Source organism: Lacerta agilis, chromosome 5 (genome assembly GCF_009819535.1).
Source record: "Lacerta agilis isolate rLacAgi1 chromosome 5, rLacAgi1.pri, whole genome shotgun sequence".
NCBI lineage: Eukaryota > Metazoa > Chordata > Lepidosauria > Squamata > Lacertidae > Lacerta > Lacerta agilis.
Genome location: NC_046316.1, coordinates 53768334 through 53786755, shown reverse-complemented (window position 1 = coordinate 53786755; position 18422 = coordinate 53768334). Strand labels below are relative to the sequence as shown.

Here is an 18422-nt window from a genome sequence, read left to right as displayed (position 1 = left end):
CCGTGAAAACCGGGCAGCTGAGCCGACGTAGTTCGGATAGACCTTTTTGAAAGTTGATATTTGGCCTAGCTAAAAATCGATTCTGGTCATTTGAAAAGGTCAAGATGTAAACATTTCTCCTGTACCCTGCTCTTGTTTTGTACAGCACAGAAATGTTTCGCTGGAAAAGGTGACTTAAGAAACAACAACAGTGCCTTTGTTCTGTTTTATTTTTAATCCATAGTGGAGTTGCCTTCCATACGTTCCTGCACAGGTCTCGTTGCGATGAAGGGGGGGGGGGGAACGAAAATGCCTTTGTACAGTTTCCCTTCGTCTTAATGGAGCTTGGGCGGGAGAATGTACAGCTGAACTGTCCGGACTCCTTTCCATGTACGCTTCCTTAGGAAATGTAAGATCATATTATTTACACAACACTGTGCTTTCCAATGAATCTGCATTAGGTCTTTTGTAGTCTCTTTCATGGCAGGTATAAAGAGATGGGTTGTCTAGCTGTTGAAAAAAGAAACTATACTGACCAGAACTTTTAACCTCCTCTTGCAAAACAGGCAAAAGCTGATCCGGTGTGTGCATTACGCGTTTTCTCCTTTTTAAATAAAGTGCTAAACATTACGAAGGAATAATTTGGAATACTCTGGAGTGATTCTTTTAGGAGGAGGAAACCTCATTGTGGGCCCAAAGTACAGGAAAAGTATTATTCTGCTTTGCCTAAGGCTAAAAATCCTCTGCACGGTTACCGGGAAATATGCTCGACTACTGAATAAACATGCACAGGATTGTGCCCCACGACTGTAAGCCTTTGAGCACTACTTGGGAGTAAGTTCCGCGGAAATCAGCAAGTCTTAACAGGAGGAGTCTTGGCGTGAAATCCTAAATCAATTCACAGGAATACTGAGTGTGTCTAAACAGACTTCGTTCTTTTGATTCCAGAGATCATAGAATCATAGAACTGTAGAATTGGAAGGGACCATCAGGGTCATCTAAGTCCAACCCCGTGCAATACAGTAATTTTTGCCCAACGTGGGGCTCGAAACCACAACCCTGAGATTAAAAGTCTCGTGCTCTACCGACTGAGCTATCCATTGGTCTTAATTCTTAATTCTATGGGCCTAAAATTTTGTAATTGATTTTACTGTGTTTTAATTGCCTTGCTGTAAGCTACTCCCTTCGTTGCATTATGTGCAGAACTTTGGGACTTACTGTATTATTGTTATCGCCGCCACCACCACAATCACCACCATCTTATTCAGGGAAGGTATTTGGCCTACTCCATTGTATGGTAACTCACTGAGCAGCTCCACTGACCGAGCTCGTTTAGAAGGTTATATCTGCGTTTCCTCCGAAAATGAACCTCCAGAGACAGCCAACACTTCAGAAGTGTTGCACTAAAACGCCACTCGTCCCTGACCATTGGCCATGTTGGCTGGGGACGATGGAAGCTGGAGTCCAAAACACCTGGCTACCTTCCCTAGAAGAAGTCAATCACACACACACACACACACACACACCCCAACCCACTTCTGTGGCACATTCAAGACCAACAGATTTAATGCTGCATAAGGTTTGGTGCACAAGAACCCAGTTTGTTTATTAACAGGAATGACTGTTGAGTGGGAAAACGCAGAGGAGATGGATAAGATGAGACAGGAAAAGATAGTTGATCAATTGATGGGCGGAAGAGAGGTAAATAATGAAGTGATTATTAGATTAAACCTATCCATTCTTAAGGAAATCAGCCCTGAGTGCTCACTGGAAGGACAGATCCTGAAGCTGAGGCTCCAATACTTTGGCCACCTCATGAGAAGAGAAGACTCCCTGGAAAAGACCCTGATGTTGGGAAAGATGGAGGGCACAAGGAGAAGGGGACGACAGAGGATGAGATGGTTGGACAGTGTTCTCGAAGCTAAGTACATGAGTCTGACCAAACTGCGAGAGGCAGTGGAAGACAGGAGTGCCTGGCGTGCTCTGGTCAATGGGGTCACGAAGAGTCGGACACGACAAAACGACTAAACAACAACAACAACATTTAGATTACTTCCATCCCTTGGTTTCTGAAGAGGCAGGGAAGAGTTCACAAAGATGAGTAAAAATTTCAGAAAGTCAGTGAGTTTAAACGCACACAATACAGTGTATCAGTACACAGTCACATTCTAGAATATACCATATTGCATTTGTAGAAAGAGAAATGTCAGGACCTGAACCTCCCTGGAGGCGACGCCTTCTGACCTGGACGCTTTGGCCCTGATCCCCTTTGGGAAAGGCTTGGTTACCCAGTGGCGAGTGGGAGGCATTCTGCGCATGGTCAAAAACACCTCTTCCTTGGTAGATCGTGGTCACGTGCTTTAGCCACGGAGACTTAATTCCTGAGGAAGCTGAGACAGGCTAGTGGGGAATGACATCGAGGTGCTCTTTCTCTCCCCCACGCCTCTTCCTCGTGGCTCTGCCTTCTCTCTGCCTGTTATTTGTCTCCTTCCGGGACCGGCTGCCCTTTCGGGAAAACACAGGACAGGGATCTGCGCTTCTAAAGGTTTGATATTGCCGCTTGTCTCCGCGCTGTCCTCATGAGAAGTCAAAACATGTTTGGCTGGCTCAACGAGGCAGACATAACTAACTGAGAGACAGGCAGGGATCAGCTATGCCGGGAAAAGGAGGTGTCACTTGTACGCAGTCACTTTGGTGATCAACACTTGGATGATTTATGCCTTCGACTTTAATTATATTTCTGTGACAGGTGGCACTTCCCTGGACAAAAGTTAGCAGAGGTCAGCCAAGACGAAGTGTCCCTTTATCAGTCCTGAAATACAACGGAACGAGATGCAACGTCCAGGCAGACAGCCCACAACATTAACTTAGCCTCTTGGATACATGAATTGACAGACAGTGGCCCAGGATCGGAGATGGGGAAGATCAAGGTAAAATTTTGTCACACCTTTGAAAATAAATGGAATCTTTCTTCCTCCTTCCCGCTCTGACCCAGTCCGGGTTCTTGCATGGTTACTAAGAGCTGAAATAACATGTCATTGACTCCCTTCAAGAGAAAGATCTTGGGAATACAAAGCAAAACAAACATAACTTTGAGGGCTAACTGCTTGTTAGCTTCAGTTCAAGGAAAATAATCTGTTCTGCAGAAGAAGGCAGTGGGTGGGGGAGAAGTCAGTTCCTCAGGCTCCTTAAATTCAGATGACTTATAGTTGTCAACCTAATCTATGGTCCAGTTACAAAGGAAATTCATACATTTAATCTGAGCATGCCCCATTGAAGTCAATGGAGGAGAACTGAGATTTGGATCCAGGTACTTTAAACTACCCAGTAGGGCTTGGTGAACCACAGCCAGTCCAGAGAGGACCATGGTATCTCCAACCCATTTGGTATCAATGCCATCAAAGACTTACTCTTCTTATACCTGACATCATTAGAGGGGTTTCTGAAAATCAGCAATTTGGAATGGCATTTAAAAATGGAGCTGAATCCATCCAAATTCCAAGTGGCTACTGGGAACTGCTCAGGACACACCATGTATTTAAAGAACACGTGTTTTTAAATGTGTTTGTAAGTAAGGGAGGTTACATTAGTGTCAGTATTTAGTAAGTTAGTTTTGAGGCCTTGAAATTGTTGCTTTCCATAATGCTCAGATTTCTTAGAGGTTCCACTGGATGCTCTGTATGGAATCCACAACAATCATAATTTGCTACACAAACAGCAAAACCCTACCTATAAGCTTGCCTTCATAGCCCTGCTGCTCTGTTGGGAACATGGCTTGTTCTTCCCTCCCACCTAGCCTCAGTTTTCCTCCCACTTTTCAGCTGTTTTGTCCTGCTTTCTTGGGGTTTATCTCACTTTCTTTGTATCATAAAGAGTGACCTGATCTCAAAAGCTGTACACAGATGGAAACCTTCTTTGGGATGGGATGTCATGGATAGCACACTCATTATTGTCATGACTCATTTAGGTCATTGGAGTGTTAAATGCAGGGTGCTTCTGATTCTTGGTGGTTGTGACCTTGACCTGTCATTTGTGGTGAATCAATTGACCTCTAGGCCAGGGCTGGGGAATCTGTGACCCTCCAGCTGTTGTTGAACTCTCATCAACCCCAGCCAGCATGGCCAGTGGTCAGGGACAGTGGGACTTGCAGCCCTGAAGCTTCTGGAGGGCCACCAGTTCCCCCAGCCTTGCTGTAGGCCCTGGTGCACTCAGAAAAGAACTTTGTGGGCAAAAGTCAAGGATGCAAATCAGCAGAATGAGTCAGAGGGACTTTGCAGCAGGACTGGCCACATTTTGAAGCATGTGAAAACAAATGTTTACTATGATCTAAAGAGATGATAGCATTTATGACCATTCACTCTATAGTCCAAAATTGCATAACTGCACCATTGTCTGTAAGAAAAATGATGTTACAAGGAACCAGGCAGAGGGTCTTTTTGGTAGCGGCACCCACCCTGTAGTGGCACCCACCATGACATCCATCAGATGTCAAGGAGATAAATAACTATACAACTTTTAGAAGACACCTGAAGGCAACCCTGTCTAGGGAAGCTTTTAATGTTTGATGTGCTATTATGCTTTTATAATTTTTGGAAGCTGCCTAGAGTGGCTAGGGCAGGCTTCCTTAAACTTCCCCCTCCAGATGTTTTGAGACTACAGTCCCCATCATCCCTGACCACTGGTCCTGCTAGCTAGGGATCATGGGAGTTTTAGGCCAAAAACATCTGGAGGGCTGAGTTTGAGGAAGCCTGGGCTAGGGCAACCCAGTCAGATGAGTGGGGTATAATTATAATTATTAGCATTTCAACCATCAACCCCCAGCCAAATGAAACTGTTAGAAACAAGAAGAGCTTCCTTCCACATCAGGACCAGGAAAGTCAGACAGAAAGATACTCAGGCCATTACATCCTGGATTTCAAGATGTATTCCTACAAAAGTGATAGAACAGAGAAATGAGACATTCCCTGGTCAACACACAATATGCTTCTTGGGTTTCCTTGAATCAAAATCGCCCCCCCCCCATATGCTCGAAATGCCTTGAGCTCCCAGCTCTTTGGACACCTTCTATTTTGCACCTAATTGATTCTACTCTTCTTGATTCCTGTTGGCTGGTTTCCTCTCTCTTATCTTTAATGGTCAGTACTGCAAGAAAGACTCCCTGGAAAGATGTTGGGAAAGATGGAGGGGACAAGGAGAAGGGGATGACAGAGGATGAGATGGTTGGACAGTGTTCTCGAAGCTACTAACATGAGTTTGGCCAAACTGCGAGAGGCAGTGAAGGATAGGCGTGCCTGGCGTGCTCTGGTCCATGGGGTCACGAAGAGTCGGACACGACTGAACGACTGAACAACAAACTGCAAGAAAGTATTGAGGTTCTGATCTATTATTCACTGGAATTTTGTCTTTGGCTTAAAGAGGAAGGAAGAGAATTCACATCTCTAATTCCATCTCTTATTTTGAAGTCCTATTGATTTCAATAGAAGTTATCTCCAATACATTGTTCTTGGTATGGCTGTAAACACATTCCCACTGAGTTTACAAAGTTTTCTCTCAAGTAAGTATGCATACGATAGCCTCTTTAAATAGTGTCCCTGAGGCAGTTACTACAATCCAGGACTTTACAATCAATGGATATTTTACCATTGGCTTCAATGGGATGCAAATTGTAGCCATAGGTTAGCTCATTTCCAAGGTGCTTTAGTGATACTTGTTTAGAATCAGTAATTTAATAGTATAAAACTATCTATAAATTCATCCCAGTCCCAATATACTTACTTTTAAAAGTAAGTATATCCTATTTAATATCGTATTTATTTAAGTACACCACCCCTCCTTTTTAAACAACTGATTCCACTTTTGGGGAAACTCCAGAACAAACTACCTCAATTCTAGTTACAGGTAGGTAGCCATGTTGGTCTGCCATAGTAAAAAAAATAATAATCCTTCCAGTAGCACCTTAGAGACCAACTAAGTTTGGTCTAAGCATGCACATGAAAGCTCATACGAAGAACAAACTTAGTTGGTCTCTAAGGTGCTACTGGAAGGATTTTTTTTTTTACTATGGCAGACCAACATGGCTACCTACCTGTAACTAGAATTTTTATTTTGTTTTTACCTCAATTCTGATGCACAATCTCTTTAGAATCTAGCTGTTCCTGTTTCTCTTTTGCTTAGTTCTAAGCATAACGCATGCTAATATATATATATATATATATATATATATATATATATATATATATATATATATATATATATATATATATATATATATATATATATATATATATATATATATATATATATATATATATATATATATATATATATATATATATATATATATATATATATATATATATATATATATATATATATATATATATATATATATATATATATATATATATATATATATATATATATATATATATATATATATATATATATATATATATATATATATATATATATATATATATATATATATATATATATATATATATATATATATATATATATATATATATATATATATATATTCTGTTTATACCACAATCCCTTGCAGGCACAAAGGCAGGTGCTGGCGTTATAGAAGGAGACTCTAGGTTGCGTTGGAAGATACTAAACATTAAATTGTCAACCTCTGGCCCTTCCGACACTTTCAGAGCTCGTTCTTACACTTCCAAATCCCCATCAGTAGTTTCAGGATTATTCGCTTGCCTTTACTTCGGATTAAATGAACTCCGGATTAAAAGAGCAAACGTGAACGCTGTGTTCGCAAAGCCTTTTAATAAACAAAACCTCAGGACACCAGGAGCTTGCAGCAACTCCAGAGAGCCCACCCATCCCATTTCAACCACTTCTCTTTGCAGGACGCACCAGCTTCGCCTCCCAGCAAAAAGAGACTCCTGTAAGAACACAGGAGATTCCTTAGCCCCGGCAAGATCTCGACCCCACCCTTCAGACATTAAGGAGTTAAAATCAATGACGGAAGTGGTCAGCATGTCTTTTTCTTTTCCCGGAACTCCCAATATCGCCAGTATTTAAACTTAAGTTCTGAGTATTCTAAAGGATGGGCGGGACAACATGGAGGGAGGGCTATTGCTCGAATGCCCTATCTCTGGGAGACGCAGAGGGACCTGGCTGACCGGATACTGGAGTAGCTAGGCCTTTGGTTTGCTTAACCAAGGCTCTTATCATCATCTTCTTCTTCTTCTTCTTCACCCACCCCACCCCATTTCTCCAGATAGGTCCCTTCTTGACCATTTTGACCACTGGTTCAAGGCAAATATGGAGCTGGGAAACGAGTAAGTGAGGGAGGGGGGAAGTATAGTCCAAACAATTCCAGGACTTTAAAAGGGGGGGGGGTGTTTAAATTCCGTGCCTTGCTCGGTTGGTAGCAGGACGTTGATATAGTGACGCAGTCAATATTACTGCTTGCCCAGATAGCAGTGGAGGAGATCCACCGGGAGAGGAGAGTCGGGACCTACTTTATTTCGTGTGACTGCTCTTTTAAATCTTATTCCAAGGCGACTTCACCGGTGCGCACATTTCGTGCGCATGGGCGAGCTGTGGTGGCGAGCCCTTGCAAAGAGGACTCGCGAGAAGGAAACGCAAGCACGCTTATTAAGCAATATTCTAAACACGTGTGCAAATCTTTTAAGAGTCTATGTCAGTGAAATAGTATGTATTCGTTTGTTTGCTTTTTTTTCATTTATCTGGGTCGTTTTCTTTTAAGGGCAGGCCACCAGTATCCAAGGGCGCGTGTAGAAAAAGTTGATCTATTTATTTCAAACGCAGGGGACAAAGCCAATTGGCCGATCTGATCCTAAGCACGCTTAAGTTGAAGTAAATTGCTTAGATGCGACTGTTGTGAAAGGTCTCTAGCCCACTGAGCTGATGTGATTAAGGCGCAGCACCAGCTCCAGCCGCCTCTAAGGTACAGGGGGAGGGAGAATGTGAGTCTCCTCGGGTTGTCTTGGGAGGGACAGGCCTCCCCCGACGCCCTCTTCTTTTGTAATGGGGTGAGCTGCAGCGAGCTCAGTATACATCCCCCCCAAAAAGTGACTCCAGTCCACACCGAGAGAGAACACAAGCCTGGACCGACGTTTTATGGGTGCACCTCACCCGACACCCCACCATTGTTGTCTCGGTTTAAAAACGAGCTTCCGAGACATCCTACCTCAAAGCTCTCAGGCCGATCAAATCTCGGCAGGCATCTCTTGATCTGCTCAAAGATGCCCGCTGAACCTCTGTGTCAAAGCACACTTGTTCCAAAGGAAACTGCCATCGATTACAACGAGCTTCTGCTCCTCTCTCTCTCTCTCTCTCTCTCTCTCTCTCTCTCTCTCTCTCTCTCTCTCTCTCTCTCTCTCTCTCTCTGTCTGTCTCGTGATGGAGAGACTCCAATCATTTATCAAAGCAGGAAGCCAAAAGAAAGGAAACCACCCCTCTCGGCAAAGCCAAGGCAGGAACCTAACGATTTAGATTCAGGGTAATTTCTCCCCTCCCCTAATCTCCTCGCAGTATTTGATATGATGAATAACCCAATATAGGCCTTTAAAAATAGGTCACTGCATAAAGAGACTCCCAGAGAGCAATAAAAAAAGAGGGGGAAGGAGGGCGCTTTAAGGAGAGAAGCCCTTTGACTTTCTCTCGGTGTTTGTTGCGAGCATATGCGCGCAGAGGACAAACAAACGGAGGCACCTCTGGATGGGAGTCAAGGTGGAGGGTGAGGCGAGCCTGTCCCCCGTCTCCAGAGGTTCCCCTGTGGTCTGAAAGAAGACCCGAGTGCTCAGGTTGGGGGGGGGGGTGGAGAAAGGCATTAAATCTCCCCTTCCCATATCCTGTCTATGTGCGCAGGGCGGGGGAACTATCCACGGATCTAAGACGGCCCTCTTTACACTGCGATACTTAATCCAGAATAACGGCAGCAGCATGTTTCGTACCCAGAGTCCCCGACACACTCCCGCACCTTCGTCCACAGCCAGGAACGAGCTACAGGATCATACATCTGTAGAGCTGGAAGGGAACCCAAAGGATCATCTAGCCCAACCCCGGCGACGAATAACTTTCTCGTTTTCGCCGCTTTTGTAACCGCTCTGTTTGCGAGGTTAAACGAAGCAAACTAATCCGCGTTAACTGCTTCTTTCTACCCACGAGCCTTTGGATTTCACCGCAAACGCGGGGGGTTGTTTCCTCTCTCACACCCTCTTTTATTTTGTGTTTGTTCAGTTTCTTTGTTCCCCCTGGAACGATACCGTGGTTTATAGCAGTAGTTAAATATTTGCTCTTTCGGTGGTTGACTACAGAGCGGGGATCCGAACTCCCTTCTCCATAGGAGCGGCGGCGTTAAAATATGGTGCCTCTGGTTTTCGCTCGTGTTGGTAACGGGAGGCGTCGGAGAGATTTATGGAATTTTAGCTTTACAGACATGAAGTTTCGGGGACAGACAATAAATAAGAGGGGAGGGGATTGGGGAACGGTTTATTTCCTCTCACTAGAGCCTATGAGAGGAATATGGGGGGGGGCGAGGCAGTGGGAGGGGAGGGACGGTGATCCCAGGTAATCATTTGTGGAAAGGCTCACAAGAGCTCCTAGCGCTGGAAATGCAGGCGGAAGAGTCACGTCCCCAGTTCGCGGAGACTCTATTCCACCAGCTCATCCCGTCTCTATTTCCACATCGCCACCAACAACAACACTTGACTTTAACCGAGCCTAGAGCCAGCCTGGCTACACTGATTTCAGAGGAGGGGCGCGTGAGAAGGAGGGAGGGATCAGGATCCTAGTTTATGTAACTGGTTTCCACTGAAATAACTGGAGGGTTCCTCTGTTTATAAACAAAGGGCCTTCGGAAGGCTGCATCTCTCTCTCTCTCCACCCTCCCCACACCGCCTTCCTTTCCCTCGTTTCCCCCTCTTGAAAAGGGCTCGCTCCTCTCGACAGATCTCATAAAGGGCACGGGGATGTTGCAAGATCGCCTGCCGAATAATATCATCATAACCGGAAACGTGATGCTGTAATAATGTTTTCATCTCGTTCCAGAGGGAGAACCAAAATGGTTTCTTCTTTACCGCCACTACTACCACCCCCTGGTTAAAACAAAAAACAAACAAAAAAAACCCTCCTCAAGGACAAGGGTCCTCAAAGATTCTCGGCGACCCTCTGCCCTGCTCCCAGTCACTCAGGGAGCCTTTCTGGGGCAGGGGGAGCAGAGGGAAAGAAATGCCTACACCTCGCGGGTCCCCAAGCCTTTCAGCACCGTCACCACCAAAGAGCCGTATTTCTGCTCAGCTTTTGAGTGAAGCCATACGAGGGTGGTTTAGGAAAAGTGGGGAGGAGAAAAGAGAGGGTGTGGGGGGGAACCCTCCTTGTCAGAATCATCTGGAGTTTTTTTACGGGAAATGAAATATATCCCTTCCGTCTTTGGTGGCCCTTTGCACTTGAATTATAGCAGAGAAGGATTTAGCTAGAACTATAGGGGGACTGAGCGCTCTCGTTCGCTCTCCCTCTGCTGTCCTCTAGGTATTACCAGCGATGATATATTTACCGAAAGTCTATGCACAGCTCTGTGATCGCACCACCTTCTCTGACATGTAGAGATGATGATGATGATGATGATGATGATGATGATATAATAATAATAATAATAATAATAATAATAATAATAATAATAATAATAATAATAATAATAATAATATGCTTGAGCCAATGAGATCACCCATATTACAAATACTGTAGTGGAAAGAAACTAGTCTCAGCAGCAACTAACAACAGCTTACTGCGTATTTGGTTATCCTGATCTCAAAGGCAGGAGGTCGCCATGTTACTTGGATCAAGGTGAAAACTCCTACACCAATACATCAAACAATATGTCCGTATTTTCTTTATTTTATTTTTTGGAAAAACAATAACCTGACATAAATGGTTATAGAATTAGTACAACAGCGCTCGCAAAGGCAGAGACGCTTTGCTTCCCCCTGTAGATAAATAGATAACACATAATAATTATTTCTTCCAAAGCATGCTGAAAGGAAAGAAAAAGCAGTACAAAAAGTTTATGTCATAGGTGTTTGCCGCCTGCTAACCAGGCGGGTATTTATTTATTTTTTAAGACATCAGCCACAACCATTTAAGTACCGAATTAAAGGTACGGAATTACAACTTCGAAAAATAAAGTGCATATTATTTTGGGGTGGGAGGGGAAAAAAGCGAAGGAAAAAACACATAAAAGATTAGAATAAGCTTTTGAACGAAAGATTTCCCTTACCTGGTGATCTGTTCGTTCCTTCTGCCTCTGGTTAGAAATAATATTTAAAAAAGAAAAAAGAAAAAAAAGATTAATCATAATCATAATCGAAGTCGGGAGGGGGGAATCTGGAAAGGAACTATTGATGGGATTTTGGAGGGGTTATTTAATTTTTCCTCCAAGCACACTGTATTATCCTGATGCAATAAAGCCTGGCTGTAATGTAATTTTAAAATACATACGTCCAAGCAAATAGTGGGGACAGAATATGACAAGTGTATTTCGACATTATAATTCAAGTGGGCTCCACCTACCATCCGCCTCCCAATTAATGGCCTAACCAAGTTGCAAGAGCCTGCATTGGCCAGACTTGAGAGAGGGAGCTAGAAAGAGACAGGCAGAGCGAGAGGGGGCGAAAAGTGTCATTGAGGCGAAGGGATCGCCTCCCAATCAACAATAACTTGTTAGCAAGAGTCAATTACCTCGCCTCTGCCTCTCGCCGTCTTTTTTTCTCCCCCCAGCCCGAGGAAAAGAGGCTCTCCGGCGCCTCTCGCTCTCCCCTCGCTCTGGAGGAGCCCCCCCTCCGGATTTCGCTGGGGGAAGAGGGCGAGCTGGGGGGGCGAAAGACAGATCTGGGACGATTTGGGGGGTGTCTCCTAAAATAGCAGCTGGGAAGAGAAGCGAGAGGCGAGAGAAATAAAGTGGGACAGGAGCGCCTCGGCCACCTCTTTCCCAGCCAGGACTGCGGACCCTGCCTGGCCGTCCAAGGACGGCTTCCCACCGCCCTCCTTGGCCCCGTCCTCCCTCTTCTCTCTCCAGGGCCAGCAGACCTGCCTCCTGGTGGAGTTGAGGACCTGAAGTTTCGGGGAGTCTTTTTGGAGGGGGGTGTTCTGTTTTAAATTTTTTCCTCGGTTTCTTTTTTGGCTCCCCGCCTCCTTATCGGTTGCTCTGCGTTGGCGACTGCAGAAAAGCGAGGGAGGTCATTTCAGGCAAAGAGCGAGAGTAGGAAGGGGGCACAGGGGGTGCTGCGGTGGGGAAGGAGCCGGAATCCCCGACGCCCGCCAAGCATGACTTCCAAAGACGACGGCAAAGCCGCCTCGGTGGAGGAGCGCCGGAGAAGCCCGCTGGACCACTTGCCTCCGCCGGCCAACTCCAACAAGCCCCTGACGCCCTTCAGCATCGAGGACATCCTCAACAAGCCCTCTGTGCGGAGAAGTTACACCATCTGCGGGACTGCCCACCTGCTCTCGGCCGCCGAGAAGCACCCTCCGGCCGCCCTTCCCCTTTCCAGTCGGGCGCTGCTCTCGCAAACGTCGCCTCTGTGCGCCCTCGAGGAGCTGGCCAGCAAGACCTTCAAGGGGCTCGAAGTCAGCGTCCTGCAAGCCGCCGAAGGTAAGACCCGCCGCCCGCAGCTCGGGCTGATCAGGGGCTTGCTGCCTGCCGAGCTGCCTGCCCCCTTTCCCTGCCTGCCTTCTAGCTGGGGGGGGGGGTGTTTTGAGGGGAGAGAGATGGTGGCGCGTTTGTGGAGAGCATCGGTGGAGAACTTCACCTGCTTGGCGCTTTGAGGATGGAGGCGCGGCGGGGGCTTAGGGAGGACCACAGATGCGGGTTCTGGTCTGGACAAGAAGGGGTAGCCCCATCTCTGGCCCCCCACAGCCACGCCGGGCTGTTTTGAGAGGAATCCCGCAAACGCTCTGTGGTTTCTTGCCCTCCCCCCTCCCCCACGCGCAAACTATGTCTTTGGAGAGGAGGCAGCCCACGCGTGAAATCGGTGTGACTACTGCAGCCTGGTTTGTGCGCCCAGTCGGTTTCCGCTCCCCGCTCCACCCGCCCGCCCAAATTATCCTTCTTCCCTCCGGCCTCCATCAAGTCCCCATGGCCATTAAGATGCTGGGGGGAATAGTAGAGGCCTACTTTCCTTCTTCCGGGGTGGGATTGGAGAGTTCTCCTGGCTGAATCGGTGGTTTGTTTTGCTTTTAAATTCCCTTCTTCCAATGCAGTTAAGGGAACCCCAGAGTAAGGAGAGGGGAGGAGGAAGATGGCAAGAGGGGCCTGCTGGTGTTTTGGGGGGTGCCGGATGGCTTCCTATCGCTTTGTGGCCTGGGAGAGAGCAAGCGAGAAAGAGAGAGAGAGACTGGATAAGTCTCGTTGGGCTGCCTGTGTGGGGGGTGAGCGTGATGAGACTGAAAAGCCTTATTCTGCCTATTTTCAGGAAGGGATGGGATGACTATATTTGGCCAGAGGCAGACCCCCAAGAAAAGGAGGAAGTCTAGGACGGCCTTTACAAACCACCAAATCTACGAACTGGAAAAGCGTTTTTTGTACCAGAAATACTTGTCCCCCGCGGACCGAGACCAGATAGCGCAGCAGCTGGGCTTGACCAATGCGCAGGTGATAACGTGGTTTCAGAATCGCAGGGCCAAGCTCAAGCGGGACCTGGAAGAGATGAAAGCAGACGTGGAGTCTGCCAAGAAACTGGGACCCAGCACCCAGGTGGATCTGGTAGCCATTGCCGAGCTGGAGTCGACCCCCGAAGGGAGAGCGAAGTCGCGCTCCCTTTCGCCTGCCCTCCCCAAACATGGACTGGAAGGCAGCAACAGCCACCTCCAGCTCTCCCCCGGCTCTCCTCTCACGGACCAGCCGGGCAGCAGCAAGGACTGCTCGGAAGACGAAGACGTGGAAATTGACGTGGATGACTGAGGGGTGGTGGTGGTGGTTGCTTCTTCTTCTTCTTCCTCCTCCTCCTCCTCCTCCTCTTCCTCCCCCTCTTCTCTCCCGCCCTTCTTTTGCCCCGCAAACAAAAACAAACGAAGAAATTGACAAATCTCTTCCTCCCCGCCTTCCTTCTCCTCGCGCTCCCTTCCACCAAGACACAAGGAGAAAAAGTGTCCGCTCCTGCGCCCTCCTCATCACCCGGGGATAAAAATAAAAAATAAACAGAACAGAACAAAAAACAAAAACAAAACCCACGCCGGACTTTAGGGGGAACTGCAAATCAGCTTCCTTGGCGACTCAGTAAAGGCGGTTTCTTTTCAACAAAAGCAATAAGCAATATGAAAGAATCACAATTATTGTTAATTATTATTATTAAAGTAGGAAACAATATCCCAACGGCTGCCAAACCAGGTAGCTATCACTTTTTTTTTTTTGGAACGGTGCAATTATGGATAGCTTCTGTATAAATATTTAAGCATATCTATTGGGTATTTTCTTTTTTTTAGGGTTTGCCTTTTTTAAAAAAAGAATAATAATAACGATATACTTTTTGTTGTTTATAAAATAACTCTTAACCTTGGAGTAAATGCCACCTCTTTGATGCTTGGTTAGACGGTTTTTTTGAAAGGTTTTCAAAATTCACTTTATGTGAGAATTAAGTTAAACCGTGGTTCCCTTTGCTTGCATGCTCCCTATATGCACGATTCTTCCCCACCCACTTTTCTTTGGCTTTTTTGTTTGGTTGTTTAATTCTCAATTATTATTTTTTTCTTTCTGGGATATCGTGGGGGTTTGGGTTCTATCGCAAGTTTAAAATATATACTTTCTTTCCCACCCCCAGCACCTAGGACTTGGTCTCCAATGAGATTTCTGCCTCGTTTTACCAATTAAAAGCTATTTTTACCATTTACTGCTATTGTTGTGCTTTTATTAAAAAGGGAAAAAGGAAAGCTACCTTTCGTATTTTTATATGAAGGTAGTTTTAAGAAAAGAATCTAGACTTATTTTTTACTCTTTTTTAGAATTCTTTTGCATGCTACCGAAATAATAAGACTAATACCGCTGCTCAAAATGATAATATCAACAATAATGAAGAACAGATCCAGCCATCAACAGATGGGAATATTAACGCTATAAATACAATTGTACAGGTTTGAAATGTTTTTCTTTGATCTGTAAAAATAATTTTTTAAGGCCTGCTTATTTAAGTTACAACAGGGACGATGTTGCTTTATATCTTGTCTCTCAGAGTTGTACAGACAAGTCTTTTTCCGACACAATAAAACCTTTACAATTTTAATATACACTTTTTAAGGTTTTCTTTGGGAATTAAAGTCTTTAGATATCCCTTTTATCCGTTGTTATATATATATAATGTTCCTTTCGTCACTTTGGGGGTGATACAAATGTGTTTCAGCTTTGGGTGTCACTAAGTTGCCAGCATTTTGAGGTGGATGAAATGACAGCAGGAAATCTGCATTTCATACAAGCTACACGTAGAAATCTACTTAGAGCTGAAACTGTATTTCTTTTTTGGGTAGGGGCGTTATCTTAAAGTAACAAGGCTGGTGAGGCGAGTAAGTCACCAAATCCAGAAGCATCCGTGGATATAAAAATAATGGCTTATAAAGCCGTGTGTGTGTGTGTGTGTGTGTGTGTGTGTGTGTGTGTCCACACATACACCATACACTTTCATTCCAGAATATAGTCTATATAGAAAACACGGTTAAGCAGCAATACATCCGTGTTTTGTATATTTACGGATTTCATACATAGCACACATAAATAAGAACCCTTCCCTCAGTTTGCATCTAACAACATTTTTAAAAAACCCCCACAATAATAGAGAACTATCCCTAAATCATGGCGGAATCGTCCAGTGTTCATAAAGACTATTAAAGTAACATATTAGAATCGCTTGTTTTAAGGGGGCGCGGGCGGGGACTGCAAAGGGAAGAGAGAAAATTGGGGTTATTTTTGTGTGTGTGTGCAGAGCTGCCAAAAACAAACAAAAAACAAAACCCACCTTCAGGTAAATTTTGCTTTCTTTACTATCGCGTATGTACCAAATGCTAATTTAATTTACAGCTCCCCTTTATGTCTTTCTAAACGTGTATCTCCCTTTCCCCCCAAATACCGCGCTCTGCCTTTTTGACCCACCAACGTGGTGTTTCCCTATTCTTGGTAAAATTTATGTGAGAAGCACAAATCTGGTGTACATAGCGGCCTAGTTAAAAGAGTGTGGGGGGGGGGAGGTGGGGTTGGGAGAAGAAGGAACTGGGTTCCGGTGACGAGAGGGGGGACAGCGTGGCTTGGAGGGGGGGAGAGAGAAGAGCGTTTTGGGGGGGCCAGTTTCTCCGAGGCGAAATCAATCTTTCTCCTCTTTGAAAATGGATGGCGTTGTAATTTTTAGCGTAAAGCATGAAAACTGGGGACAAATGAGGCCTCTTCTGTGAAGTGACAAGCGACAATGGAGCATGCTCTGCCTCCTGCGGCTCGCCATGCTGAAACAAGCGTGCGCCTCCGTCGCAAAAAGGACCGAACCGCTTGGAGACCATATGGTTTTTGAATTTTCCTCACAATTTCCAGACAATTTGATGGATTAGGTTAACCCTCCCTTCCACTGTTTAACTCCACAATAATGGGAGTGGAGCTCCCTTTCCTCCCTCCGCCCCCCCCACTTCCACCGCCCCCTCCTCCCCTGCGCTGGGGCATCTGCGCCTTTAGACGGGGCGCCCATTCTTCTCCTTTCTCTCTTGGCATTTGGAACAAGTCTATGAATTACAATGAAAGGCACTTTCTTTAGTATTATTTGGGAGAGCACTTGTCTCCCACCCACCCACCCACCCCCTTTTTCCCTTTAAAGGGGGATGAGGGGGTCTGTTTGCAATGGATTTGTTTGACTTCTGTCCAGATATCACGCAAAGCCTTCAATCTTGTCCTTAAGTGTTTTTATGCTAAGCAGGCAAATCGTAAAAGGCTGAGAAACTGTGACATTTATGTGAAGATCTAGTTAAAGGGCTTTATTTGTTTTCTTTATTTGCTCTTACCCTCCCCTCCCCCTCTGGATTCTCTTTCTCTCTTCTCTCTCTCTCTCCCCCCCCCCGCCCCACCTCCCAAGCTTTTTATCCTTTTGTCTTCGAATAGATTTAATGAGGCTGCAAAAACCGATGCAAGTCAATGTAAGCAAGGAAATGTGTTTTTGTTTTGTTTTCAAATAGAGAGATTGAGGGCTGAAGGGGGGGGGAGAGAGAGAGAGAGAGAGAGAGAGAGAGAGAGAGAGAGAGAGAGAGAGAGGAGGTGTGGGGTTGGGGAGAGGGTAGGATAACACCGGAGTTCATTTGGACTTGTGAGCTATTGACTCCAGTGTTCAAACGCAAGAGATGGATGGAGCCAGAGAAGCACCACACAAGTTTGCCACACGTGGCATTACAAGCCAGAGCTGCTTTCTTTAGCTTGGGGTGTTTTTTTTTTCCTCCCCTTTCTTGCAGCATGTTAATTTGGCCAGAAAAGACGGGGCCGATTGTTGACTGCAGATCGCTTTGCTCGGTTTGTCAACAACCTTTCAAAACGCGACACACGATCCCCCGGAAGCCCCACCGCGTCCAGTGGGGGACAGATTCCCGCCTGACCAGGTTAGGGGTCTAGAGAGGCTCTACATTCTTTTCTCGCGAATGGGTCTTTAAAGCTTCCTGGTTTTCAGACTGTTCTTCCAGCTTAGATGGAATAAGACTTTTCAGAGCTCAGGCGGTTAGAGCAAGGGATTGATCTTCTTGCTATATGGTATTTTCCACCCCGCGTTCTGCTTTTAATGGAAAGGGCTGATTAAAAAAATAATGATGATGGGGGGACACGATGGTTAAATACATGCCGAATTTGAATCGATGCCACTTCTGATGAAACCGGTCGTCGTGGCCCTTCGGTGTAAGGAGCCCTGCCTGCTCTCTCTTGTCTCCTCGCAGTTGTTACTCTTGAGACTTAACCCCGCAAACCGGGAGGAAAAATTATAACCAGACAAAAGCGATACATGTTTCCTTCTCAGGGTATATTGTATCTCTCTTTCTCTCCGGTAGCCCCAACTTGGAGCTTGATAGGTTGTATATTTTCCGAGACAGACGGAGTTTTGTGGAAAGGGGTGTTCCAGGCGAAACAAGAGACATCTTGACACCCAGACGTGCCAAAGCTGAGTGGACATTTGATGAAATCACCACTCGACACAAAAGCCCCGAGCAAGGGAGACTTTTATCTCTCGCCAAAAGAGGGACGGCGGGGAAAGAGGGCGGTGGGGAGTGGGGGGGGGGAGAAGAGCGGCGGGGCGATCCGGCATTTTTAAAAAATCTAAAACAAAACCCTGTCATATTTTAATGGATGTCTGCTTTTAGAAAGAATTTGTACACGTCTAACGGAATAGGTATCTCTCTGATTAAGAAGAGCGGAAGCCTAGTTTCACTATTAGCACGAAGAAAACTTGGCAGTCTTG

The 18422-nt window shown here is 45.6% G+C and overlaps 1 protein-coding gene and 1 long non-coding RNA gene across 2 annotated transcripts in view; one reads left to right on the top strand and one right to left on the bottom strand.

Moving 5' to 3' along the window:
• The window catches only part of LOC117047073, a 66030-nt gene extending 54509 nt beyond the window's left edge, over nucleotides 1-11521 (bottom strand). The window contains exon 1 of the long non-coding RNA XR_004426660.1: nucleotides 11249-11521. This is a non-coding gene — a long non-coding RNA (uncharacterized LOC117047073). The remainder of the gene's footprint in view (nucleotides 1-11248) is intronic.
• Nucleotides 11522-11583: 62 nt separating this feature from the next.
• Nucleotides 11584-15242, top strand: LBX1 (ladybird homeobox 1). The gene is made up of 2 exons (XM_033149822.1): nucleotides 11584-12619; nucleotides 13440-15242. Exons 1-2 carry the CDS (start codon nucleotides 12295-12297, stop codon nucleotides 13925-13927), a joined length of 813 nt encoding a protein of 270 aa, XP_033005713.1. The 5' UTR covers nucleotides 11584-12294; the 3' UTR covers nucleotides 13928-15242.
• Nucleotides 15243-18422: the final 3180 nt, after the last annotated feature.